Source organism: Dendrobates tinctorius, unplaced genomic scaffold, assembly GCF_039654945.1.
Source record: "Dendrobates tinctorius isolate UK_male_01 unplaced genomic scaffold, ASM3965494v1 ptg000037l, whole genome shotgun sequence".
In the NCBI taxonomy this organism is placed as follows: domain Eukaryota; kingdom Metazoa; phylum Chordata; class Amphibia; order Anura; family Dendrobatidae; genus Dendrobates; species Dendrobates tinctorius.
The window spans coordinates 28122814-28135971 of NW_027361705.1; the positions used below are offsets into that span (position 1 = coordinate 28122814).

The 13158-nt window shown below is 45.3% G+C and overlaps 1 protein-coding gene across 9 annotated transcripts in view; it reads right to left on the minus strand.

Moving 5' to 3' along the window:
• The window catches only part of SYT7 (synaptotagmin 7), a 596170-nt gene that overhangs the window by 280555 nt on the left and 302457 nt on the right, over nucleotides 1–13158 (minus strand). For all 9 annotated transcript variants that reach the window (XM_073574004.1, XM_073574013.1, XM_073574007.1 and 6 more), the window contains one exon: nucleotides 3206–3288. In XM_073574004.1, the coding sequence (XP_073430105.1) occupies nucleotides 3206–3288 (83 nt within the window). The remainder of the gene's footprint in view (nucleotides 1–3205; nucleotides 3289–13158) is intronic.

The following is a 13158-nucleotide window of genomic DNA, read 5'->3' on the forward strand; positions in this document are numbered from 1 at the left end:
ACGGATTATCCCTTCATACTTATGACAACGTTGAGTACTGAAAGTCTTCTCCATGTGATTTATCTTCTAACAAAGCTCAGTACCGAGCTAGAGAATATTTCACAGAAACCGAGAAAACTCAACAACACATTGTTATGAGGAAACGAAGAGTGAGATAAATATATCTCCCCTGTTCTCAGTCATAACAATCCACTTTCTCATGCTATAAAGAGCACAGAGCGGTGCCATCAGATATATGATGAAGCCGCGGGGTTGGAACCATATTTTACGGACTCTCTACTAATTCATAATCCAAGTTTTAATAACAAAGGAGACTCTTGAAAGCAGTGAAACAAAAGGTCCAGACTCCTAAGAATAGTGAAGCAGATGGAAGAACATTTACATTTCTCCCAGAATAATATTATAGCGGTTTTCAATACATAGCAAAACCTATTATGTGAAAATACAAACATCCATGTGTGTACAGAAAGGAAAAGTGGTATCAGCCAAGATTAGACAAAAGCCGATTAAATACTTTATACTGTACTTGGTGCCGGGAAAGATAACAAGAATATTTTTGTTATGTTCACAGGGGGAGAAACAAAAGCTCTCAATGGAAAGTGTTAAGGAAAAAAAAATTCTTATTTTGCTGATTGATTTTTTTTTCTAATTTCCACTTCATCTGCGAGAGAAGGAAAAACCTGGAGGAGAAAAATATCAGCGCGCAAGGAAAGGAATGAGAATACGAAGGAATGGAGTAGAAAAAAAAAATGGTCCCAGGCTTAGTTTTTTTAACCAAAGTTTAAATAAAATTGGTCGGGGATTTCTAGAGACTCGTGGAACAATAAGGAAAACACACAACCGCTTTTATCATACCGGTCACATGAAAAATTATGGTTTCAGGACCCATTCAGAGCAGAGAAATGCGTGTACCTACATGAAAATGGCTCTGAATATCTGTTGGGATGTAATGTGGAGAATTTAGCAGGGCTGTGGAGTCGGTAAGCCAAACCTGCGACTCCGACTCCTCAATATCCCTTCCACCGACTCCGACTCACGACTCCGACATATATATATTGCTTATATTTAAGTGAAAAATTTATTGTAGTACAATGTGAACATCAGACATTTAATCATTTTTATGATCCAATAATCAAGATATTTAGATAGGACATAATATCTATTTATTGGAATACAACTTTAGAACACAAAAAACTGTAATAAATTGTAAATATGTAATACACTGTATAATATCGATTACACATATATATATATATATATATATATAACACTATGTAATAAACTATGTAAGTGGCAAAAAACAGTTTTCAACAAAAACATACTAAGTAACATTTGTGCAGTCTATGAATTTGTTCTAAGAAATAGAATTGCCTCCATCAGATCCTCCTTCATAGATGACCTAAAATCTGACCTAATAATTTTAACGCCAGAGAACAACCTCTCTACACTAACTTGGGTTGGAGGCAAAGCCGTAACCACATGGGCAACATCGCTAACAATTTCCAAGTATAAAGGAATTGCCTCATCCACAGTCAGTTTTGATGAACGGTTGAATTTTTCTATTTCTTTGAGAACAAGTGAAACATTTTGCTGAAATATGGTCAATCTGCTTGCTATAGGAGACAGAGTGAAATCTTTTTCCTTGCAGCAACGCTTTGCATGCTCCATGTCATACAAATACTTGTCAAAGTCAAACTCCTCATCTGATGAGGATGAAGATATGGCAGCAGTAGCACTGTCAGGACCCAAGTCCTCTTGCACCTGGCAGTCCGCTTGTAGGCCACTCATCCTAACTGCTACCTCAGTCAGAGCTTCTTTTCCTTTAGTAAGCTGTTGATCATCAAGCAATATACGATGACTTGGGTCCACATAAACAGCTGCCAGAAAAATTTTATTTTCCAATAGCTGTCTCTCTCTCCGTTTCATTGAAGCAGAAATGCCATCTGTGATTAAATCTCCTCTTTGGGACAGGCAAAATAGCAAGTTCTTCCACTCCCTTATGAAAATGCCAGGAGTTAAATCCTCAGCTTGTAATTTTTTAGTCACGGTAAAGAGGTGATTAAGCAATTCCTTCAATTCAGCCACCTGTGTCCATTGACCTTCATTTAGGGTTACCTGAGGGTTCGCCATATCTATAAGAAACGGTTTTAGCCAGGATCAAAGCTAGGGGGGGGCAGAAACTCATACTGTTCCGCAGAATCTCATACTGCACACCTCAGCTGCTGCAGAACCTTATACTGCACACCCCTACACTTGAAAATAAAGAATGCACCTTAAGATGTGGTGAATGCAGTCTATTTATTCCAAACATCAATTGATGTTGATGTGTTACTGAAGACGAGCAATGCCTGTCCAGGGCGTCCTTTTGGGCAGCTATGAGGTATACCTGACTGGTGCAAAAAAAGGAGTGTTAGTCTGTGTGCTACCCGGCTTTCCTTCTTTTTGGTACAGATAAGATATGGATAGACAGATATGGATAAATGGATAGATAGAGCAGATTTCTAATCTGCTTTTGCTATTGAAAACATTATCTATGAGCGCAAAAACATTTCAGGTGATGCGGTTTTTTAAAAAGCTGATCGGCTTTTGCAGCTGAAAAACGTATCCTCAAAAAACGCAGCAAAAACGCTGTGTGTGAATGTAGCCTTAGATCAGGAATAGAACAGCCATTTATAGAACATTTCATAACTTTCCCAAATTCCTATGAAAAAATATTCAGCACATTCTGCATTGAACTACTGTACCCAATTTATTATATATTTTAGGAGTCAGAGTCGGACCATTTTCTACCGACTCCGACTCCACGACTCCGACTCCACAGCCCTGGGATTTAGTACTTGGAGCTAAAAGATTTCGAAACATATAACAAGGGCTCAGGCTGGTGGGTATTGGGGATTTCATGCCTCTCCTGTGGTCAGAATGGAATGAAGTTGTCTGTAAATGCAGCACGTTTGTTGTCCGGGAGGTTGTGTGTCCATGAAGCTTTATCCGGGATTATTGGGGTTGTCATATGGGTCAATGTTCGCTCTCAGGACTGGGGAAGGGGATGTTTACCACAATAGGGAAAGACATGTAGGTTTGTTCCACAACTTATGACTGGGCATGCTTAAGGTCATTCGGGAAGCCTGGCTCTTTTTTTAGGTTCTTTCACACACTTTTAAGGCACTGTTATAAAAAAAAAAATTCCGAACAGAAGTATACTTACTTTAAAGCTTTCTTTTCATTGCGGATTCCGCGACTGGAGTCCGGGGTCCCGACTGTCTCCAAAGAATTTTTATAGCGTTTCCCCTAGAAATATTAACAGAATATGCGTTAATAAACATGTTCTACAACTTCTAATAAGGGTTTTCTTGTTTTTTTAGAAATATGAATTCTAGACATTTGTCTTTTGATTCAATATCATTCAAAGGAAACATTATTGATCCAATAAACTCCTACCAGAACAAGTTATAAGCAAATGTTGAGTAACTGAATAGTCCAAATACCTAAAAGGTATTACATTAAATAATATTATTTGAGGTGCCGCACCTTTCCTAGAATGATTAGCGGTCCAGTTTTATACCCTAAGGCAACATTCTCCATCATTCAAAACTCAACATTTTCCAACAGCATTTTAACTAATCTTTTGTATCAGATTACCGACAAATGCGGAGTTTCTGTAAAATATAAAACACAGCATTATTGTACCTATGTAACTGCAATGTATAGCTGCAAACACCAAAATGGGTTGACATGGATTATTTCTATGTAAAACCCTATTTGATGAGGCAGTAAGTGGTGTTCCACTGACAAGTATAACTTCATCCTATCCAAAGACAGGCCCACTCACTTTTATTCATCCTTAAAGTAACACTCCCATCCAAGTTTTTACCCTCTTAATATATTGCAATCATCATATTATATATCACTTTGTACTTACAATAGCTCATGTCACCTTTCTACCCAGTTAATTGTCCTCTTTTCCATTAGATCTATTGATTAAAAACTGACTAGCTGAATCCTTCCAAGCTTAACGTAGATATAGGAAGTCTTTTCCCCCCAAATGAGTCTTCATTAGAACTACAATTGTACATCACTGCAAAGTTCCTGGCGGGGGGCTGGATTTGGAGTTGGAGTTGCAGAGGAGGTGGAGCTGGGCTGTCATGAACTTTGCAGCAATGTAAAATCGTGGTTTAAATGATGACTCATGCAGGGAAAAGAAACTTCCTGTGTCTACATAGAGCTTAAAGCTCAGAGGGATTCCGCTGGTCAGTTTTTAATCAAGTGATTTCATAGACCGAATGGAAATGAAAAGGATTATCTGGGTAGAAAAGCAAAACCAGCAATTGTAAGTAAACAGTGCTATATGATAATTCCAATATCATAAGAGGATTAAAACTTTGATAGGAGTAGTGCTTCTTTAACCCCTTCATGACCTTAGATGTATCCATATGTCTTTTCTGGGAAGGACTTCTCGACCTAGGACATATGGATACATCCTGGCAATCGCCGACAGGAGTTCAGCTAATATGACAGCTGACCCCCTGCTCTCACAACCAGGAGTGGTTACCAGACCGCCGCCTGGCTTTTTAACCCCCTAAATGCTGCGATCAGTATCAATCACAGCATTTAGAATACAGGGAGAGGGAGGGAATAGCAATGGCCCAATCGTTACCATGATGACCCAAGGTCATCATGATGACATCTGGGTCACCAGGCATGGCAAGCCCCTTAGACCAATCACAAAGCATTGTATAGGAAAATTGTGTCAGTGCAGCACTGAGTTATAAAGCATTGTACAAATATTTAAAAAAAATCACAAAATAATAATCAAAAATATATATTGTACCCATCAATAAGTATTTTTATGCCAAAAAAAAGCAAAAAAATACACATTTGCTATTTTCGGCCCGCAAAAAGCAAGCCGTCACATAACTCTGTTGGCAGAAATATATAGGAAAATTATAGCTCTCAAAATATGGCGATGCAAAAGCAATAAAAAGCGTCTTTTAGTGTGTGACAGAAGCCAAACATAAAAACCCGATATAATCTGGTATCGCTGTAACCACACCGACCTGAAGAATAAAGTCACCTAATCACTTATAACGTGCGAGAAATGACATAAAAATTAAACAAAACCAATTCTTTACCAGCTGTTGATTTGTTCATTTTGCTTCCCAAAGATCACAGTAAGGCTAGACTCACATTTATCCTCCACTCTACATTGAGCACATACAATGGGGTTTCCGTGTAAATCTCTAAAAACACGTGATTCAGATGGAACCCCCTGTGGACTCTGTCTGGCCTATGATCCAGCAGTGTCTATCTTTTGAAGTGTGCATAAAAGTGTCGTTGGCAACAGTTTTGTCCATTTCTCAACATAAGGACAACACTGAACTGAAGCAAGAGTCCAGAGTAACTCTGCTGCCTCATTATAGTGAATGGATCCCTTGGGGTTTCATCTGTCTCATCATTCAGAGATTTAGATGGAAACCCTGAAGTAAGCCCTCAGAGTAGAGCACAGGATAATTGTAATCCCAAATGTTATGTAAAATGTTTCCAACAAAAGCTTCAAATCAATCCACAGAAAAAGCAAGTCCCCACTCAGGTCCGTCATCTGTTAACGGAAATATAGGGGACTTCCACATTACTGGTAGTACAGAGGCTCTGTAAAAGTGAAATGGTGCCTTGCCCCAAAGGAAATTCAGCCCTTCCAAATCCCTTCTGAGCCCCAAAGTGTGCCTAAGCCACATTTAGCATCTACATGTTTGGCATTTCTGTAGTGATGAAAGCTTGCCTAATTTACGGGTGCATGTTTCCAGAAACACAAGCTGAACATAATGTAATTGGCACTACAATATACAGGAACTACAATTTACGGGCACTACAATAGCAGATTAGAAATTTTCACTCAGCAATATCCACTGACACTTCAAGAGCTCTGCCAAAGTGACATGGCACCCTCAAACCATTCCATCAGAATCTGAACTTCAGTATGGAGAGACTTCCCTTCCAAGCTTTGCACTGTGCCTCAAAAGCAATTTTTGACCACATATGGGGCATCAGTGAACTCAGGAAAAATTGCACATCAAATTTTGGGGTCCATTTTCTCCTGCTACCCTTGTGAATATAAGAAATGTGGTGCTAAAACAACATTTTTGTGGAAAAAATGTGATTTTTTTTATTTTTAAGGCTCAATGTTATATAATTCTATGAAGCACCTGGGGATTCAAAATACTCACCACATATCTAGAAAAATTCCTCGAGGACTGTAGTTTCCAAAATGGGGTCAATTGTGGGAGGTTTTCACTGTTCAGGCACATTAGGGCTCTCCAAACGTGACATGGTGAGTGATGATTATTCCAGCAAATTTTGTGTTCCAAAAGTAATATGGTGCTCCTTCCCTTCAGAGCCCTGCCGTGTGCCCAAACAGAAGGTTTCCACCACATATGGGGGTATTGGCGTACTCAGAAAAAATTGCACAACAAATTGTAAAGTGCATTTTCTTCTGTTGCCCTTGTGAAAAAGCAAAATGTGGGGCTAAAATATTTTTTGGGGAAAAATAGGATTTTGGTTGCTCACCATAAAATCTGTTTGTTTCTCAGAGTCTTCATTGTGGGACACAGAAACCATGGGTGTGTGCTGCTGTCACTAGGAGGTTGACACTATGCATGAAAAAAAAGTTAACTCCGCCTCCACAGTATACACCCCTCCGACAGGCTGTAGGACAATCAGTTAGTGAAAAAGCAGTAGGAGGAGACATTATCATGTAAGTCAATCATATAATCATTGCAGATAACAAAATCATGGGAGAGCGCCATGTCCCCCAATGAAGACTTTGAGAAACAGATTTTCTGGTAAAAGCAACTACAATCCTGTTTCCCTTTCATCTCATTGGGGGACACAAAAACCGTTGGACGTCCAAAAGCAGTCCCTGGGGTGGGAAAAGAGAGAAACTTCCTTCAGGTCGGAGAACTCACCACTGCCGCCTGCAAGATTCTCCTGCCTAGGCTGGTGTCCGCTGAAGCATAGGTATGGACCTTATAGAACCTTGAAAAGGTATGCACAGACAACCATGTGGCAGCCTTGCACAACTGCATGGCTGATACCCTGTTGTGTACCGCCCAAGAGGCGCCCACCGCCCGGATTGAATGGGCCTTGACCCCAGCAGGGGACACCTTGTCCTTCACCCGGTAGGCTTCCAGAATTGCTATTCTGATCCAGCGGGCAATTGTTGCCTTAGAGGCCGGCAGGCCTCGTCTCACCCCATTGGCGGTAACAAAGAGCGAGTCTGCCTTCCTGAAGGGAGCGGTTCCTGGCCAGATAGACCCTTATCGCCCTGACCAGGTCTAGCTATTCAAAGAACGCTCCAGAGGATGGGTTGGAGCGGCACAAAATGACGGAAGGATTATATCCTCGTTCAGGTGGAAGGCCGATACCACCTTCGGAAGAAAATTAGGAGGAGGCCACATAACAACCTTGTCCTGGTGCATAATTAGGAATGGAGGACGACAGGACAATGTCGCTAATTGTGAAACCTGCCTAATAGAGGTGATGGCTACAAGAAATACCACCTTCCAGGACAACAAAGACATGGGAGCTTCCTGGAGGGGTTCGAAGGGTGAACCCGTCAAGGCTTCCAAGACCAAGTTAAGATCCCCTGGAGTCACAGGGGATCTGTAAGGAGGGGCCGCATGTGCCACTCCTTGTAGAAAGGTCCTAACCTGTAAGCGGGAGGCCAAATTTCTTTGAAAAAGAATAGAGAGAGCAGATATCTGGCCTTTCAAGGAACTTAGGGCCAGACCGCCATCTAACCCTGCCAGGAGAAAAGCTAGGATAGATGGCAGGGAACAGAGCATAGGTGTGATGTGATTAGACTCACAACAGCAAAAATAGGACTTCCAGGCACGATAATAGACCCTGGAAGAGGATGGCTTCCTAGCCTGGATCATTGTATTAATGACTCCGAAATGGTCCATAGATCCCGGGATTAATAGTCCGAAAAATCCTGCTCCTCTCAGTATTTAGTAGTGGTTTCAACGGCCATGCCGTCCAATTGAGCAACCGAGAATTCGGCTGGTAAAACGGCCCCTGAGCCATAAGACCTGGTCTGTCGTGGAGTCTCCAGGGGGTACCTGCGAGAGGATTGATAATTTCTACGAACCAGGCCCTCCTGGGCCAGTACGGGGCAATCAATATGACCGGCACCCCTTCCGCCTTGATCTTCTTTAGCAGTCTGGGCAGGAGAGGAAGGGGAGGGAACAGGTAAGGGAGTCTGAACTGTATCCAGGGAATGACCAGTCCGTCGACCCCTATTGCTAGAGGATCGCGGTACCTTGGGACAAACTGTTGGACCCTTCTGTTCTGTCATGATGCCAGGAGGTCCACGTCTGGAGTCCCCCATAGCTGGCATATCCGAAGGAACACGTCCTGGTGTAAGGACCATTCTCCTACCGTGAGCCACTCCCGACTGAGGAAGTCGGCGGCTGTGTTGTCTGTGCTGGGAATGAAAACTGTCAACATTGCCGGAATTGCGGTTTCTGCCCAGTTGAAGATTCTGGATACCTCGGCCATTGCCCGGGAACTTCTGGTTCCCCCTTGGTGATTGATGTATGTCACCGCCGTGGCATTGTCTGTTTGAATCCGTACTTACTGGCTGGTTGTTGAGGTATCTTTCCCCAATGTAGAAGTGCTAGGTAGACCGCCCTCAGCTTTAGAATGTTGATTGATAGTGAGGATTCTTGCCTCGACCATCATCCTTGGATTGTCAGGTGACGGAATACCGCACCCCAGCCTGGGGGACTGGCATCTGTAGTTACTACCTGCCAGTGGACAGGGGGAAAAGACCATCCCAGATGAACGAGGGGGGAGGTCAGCCACCACTTGAGGAACTCCCTGGTCTGAATGGAAGGGAGGAAGGGGCGATCCAGCAAAGAGATGGACCTGTCCCAATGAAGGAGGATGTTCCTCTGTAGTATCCTGGAACGGGACAGGGCAAAGGGTATTACCTCTGAAGCTGTCACCATCCTTCCCAGGACTCTCATGGCAGCGCGAAAGGATAGACGCCGGAATTTCAACAGAGAGCGAATTCCCTGCTGGAGGGTAATCCACTTTCTTTCTGGGAGAAAGACCCTCGAGCGGCGAGTGTTGATTACCATTCCTAAGAATTCTAGGCGTTGTGTTGGCATTAGGTGAGATTTCTCCCTGTTTATGATCCAACCAAACCAGGACAGCGTGTTTAAAACTACCGCTAGATTTTCCGGGGCCTGAGCGAAGGAGGGCGCTTTGACGAGAATATCGTCGAGATATGGCACCAATATTACGCCTCTGACTCCTAATATAGCTACCATTGCTGCCACAATCTTTGTGAAAATTCTGGGGGCTGTTGCCAGCCCAAATCGCAGGGCCACAAACTGGAAATGCTGCTTTTGGACAGTAAAATGCAGAAACCTTTGATGTCCCTAAAAAATGGGGATGTGTAGGTAGGCGTCCCGGATGTCTATGGAACATAGGAATTCCTGATCCTCTATAGACGTAATTACCTACCAAATCGATTCCATCCTGAAATGGCGTAAGCGGACCCATCTGTTTAGCCTTTTGAGGTCTTGTATGGGACGAACAGAGCCATCCTTTTTTGGTATCACAAACAGGTTTGAGTAAAAGCCGGCAAAACGTTCCTGCTTGGGAACGAGGACGATTACTCCTGCTTTGAGGAGAGAGTCAATTGCCGCAGAAAAAACTAGAGCCCTAGCAGCGTCTTTTGGTTGCAATAGAAAGCGATCTCGCGGAAGGACGTTGAAGTCTATCTTGCATCCTGTCAATACTACCTCCTTTACCCAGATATCCTCTACTGAACTCTGCCAGACATCTCTGAAGAGGAGAAGGTGGCCTCCTAGTCAGGGAGAGGTACTGGAAAGGGAGTTGGACTCCCTACTGGCGTCAGGCTGAAGTGGCTCTGCCCGGCCCTGACCTGGAACTGCGGGAAAGCCATGAAGGGGTGGCCCGAAAGGATACCTTCCTCCTATCTCTCGGTGCTTGTGACCTCTGTGGGCCCTCAGCATAAGTGCCTCTCACTGGGGTACGGCGAAAGGGCTGAGCCCTATGTTTGAAAACATATTGACGAGGCTTGGCCTGGGGGAGAAGGAAGAATGTACCCCCCCTGTTGCATCCTTAATGATTTGATCTAGCATTGACCCAAAGAGTCGGGTGTCCTGAAGCGGCAGATTGGTCAGTGATTTCTTTGAGGACAAATCAGCCTGCCAAGCCCCTAGCTAGACCGTCTGCCGGACGGCTACCACGTTACTGGATGCTTGAGCTGCGCAAGAAGCGGCATCCACGGCTGCTGATACCATATACCTCCTGGCTTGGGAGATTTGATCTGCGAATTCCACCAGTTCCGCCGGTGGTGCCCTGGCCAATATGCCCTGCCTAAGTTGTTTGGCCCATTCTGTAGCAGACTTAGCTACCCAAGCTGAGGAGAAGGCTGGACACAATGTGCGGCTGCTGCCTCAAAGGCAGATTTTGACAGGGATTCTATCCTCCTATCATTGGGATCTTTTAGGGCTGCTCGACTGGCGAGTGGGAGGACTGTATTGGTAGCGAGTCTGGACACTGGTGGATCCACCGAAGGGGAGGTGGTCCAGTTGGCGGTGAGATCTGGAGGGAAGGGATATAGAATCCCAAAATGACTTTCTCTCTCTGACATCGCCTGGTTGGGTTTTCCCTTTCCGTGGCCAACACTTCCTCAAAATCCTTGTGGGAGGCGAAAACCCTAGAGGGGGACTTATGAAGCTTAAATGAAAAAACCTGATCATTAGGTTTTGATGTGGCGTCCCCAATGTTAAAAGGTCTTATTGACAGCGGCAATGAGGCCCTGAACCATATCCTTGACCTGGGACTGTTCTGGCCCGTACTCAGAACCCTCCTCTGAGTGTATCTCCGATAATATCTCACCTGATTCCGGGGCCGAGGACCGGGAGGAGGTAGACGGCCAGAGGAATTCTGACGGTGAGATGGAGTGAGAAGGGACCTGGGTTGATGGTCCTGTCTAAACCTTTTACTGCCTCTAGAAGGCCCAAAAAGAGGCTCCTTTGGTGCTCCTATGTCCACTGGAGTCTGAAGTGGCAATCTGTTAAGCGCCGTTACCAAGGTCTGTGATACCCTGGTAAGGTCAGCCACGGACTTGGATAAGGAAGAGGCCCATCCTGGACACTCGCTGTCTCCAGTGGCGATGGATGACCCCTGGGCGGCAGGCAAGATGCTTCCTTCTGTTCCAGGGGTAATGTGGGAGCTCTGACAGGCAAAACGGGGGGCTGCACCTGCTCTCTATCGTAGGTGACACCGTAAGTCTACTGCAATCTGAGCAGAGTGGCGGGGACAGACCTGAAGGAGGCCTGACATTGCATTTGGTACATACAAAATATTTGACCAAGGTCACTGAAGTGGATGAGGAGAAGCAGGACTGCTCTCCCTTGGGCATAATGACAGGTTTTACCTGGTGCCGACCGTCGGAGGTAGAAAGCGGAGTGAGGGAGCAACCTGTAGTGTAGTACTCACACACCCACGACCTGTGTGCCCGCCGCAGCTGCCGCCCGAAGGCTGATGAGGGTGAGAAAGAGAGCGAGGAGAACAGCCCTGACTAGAAGCCTTACGAAATCCCCGCCCGGAAGCGGTGGGCGGGGCCCTGCTCTGGCCTCCTGGAGCACCAAGATGGCGCTGATACAAGAAGAGGAAGCCGGGGGCGGAGCCTGCCGGAAGCCGGAATCTACCGTCGGCCTTGCTGGGCTCCTGCTGGAGCCCAGGGCCATAACTCTGCCACAGGAGGAGGCTGGAACCGCGCTGCACCGCGTGCTTGAAAGTAAGTGTTGGCTCTTAACATAAGTATAGAGCCATGGGCTGTAAGCCCGAGTGCTGATTATAGTGGTCACATTCAGCCAGAGCGGCTGGTAAGCGGATCATACAACGCTGCACCCTCTTACCTCCAGTTCACCCCGTAACAGGGGTCGGTTATCTGCATGAAAAGATTGCTGTCCCAAACATTATCTGCAGGGCGTCTCTCTCGATCATCAGGCTCTGGTGGGCGAGTGATGGGAGATGAAGGTCAGGACCAGGAGCTGCCACCTGAAGACGAGTCCCGTGTTAGGGGAAAGGGTCCTGCCCGTGGGATTCATGAGGATACGGGGTGGCAGTACACGCCGTACTCATGATCCCGGTCTGGGAATACAGTTGTAGCAGCTCTACTCTGTATCCCCCCCATGGTTACCTGAAAAGGAACGATGCACAATGAGGTAGGCATGGGTCTGCGAGAGACCCCTGTCCACCTCCTGCTGACACTAAGCAAAACTGATTGTCTTACAGCCTGTCGGAGGGGTGTATACTGCGGAGGTGGAGTTAACTTTTTTTTCATGCATAGTGTCAACCTCCTAGTGACAGCAGCACACACCCACGGTTTTTGTGTCCCCCAATGAGACGAAAGAGAAATATAATTTTTCATTTTCTTGCCACAATGTTATAAAATTCTGTGAAGCATCTGGGGTTTCAAGGTGCTCATCACGATTCTAGACAGTGGCGTAGCAACTATTTGTGGCGCACGGGGCGGTCAAAAAATTTCCCGCCCCTTTGGTCGTTGATAACCCGGATTCCGGAAGCATCCGAAGAGCCCACACTACACTCAAAGATCTAATTTTTAGTCTGCTACTAACTCTGCTGTTATTATTTCTAAATTTCTAGACTTTCATCTTCTTGCAGTTCTCTATATATACACGGGTATAGGATGTGTATGAAATCCAGCAGACGTGTGTATGCGGTCATACATGATGAAAGAGGAACCCCGGCCCCAGCACTCTGCTGGGGGCCACCGTATGGCTGTGTACTTAAGGAGCATCTCTAGAATGACAACCGATGGCGGCGGTGTGACATCACTACGACCATTAGGCAGGACGGCTAGATGAGGTCTCCACCATCATCATCTACGACGCAGGAAAGAACGTGAACACTGCAGATGATTGGTGGCATTGGACTGGCTGCAGCGGTCACGCGACACCCTTTCCAGACATTAATGACCATAGATTGCCCGAGACTCCGCTGTGAGCGTGACGAGCAGCGCTGATCCAGGGGCAAGAATAGGATTTGGGGGTCTCTGCTTAATTATTCCACCTTGGACCCAATAATAAGTGATGG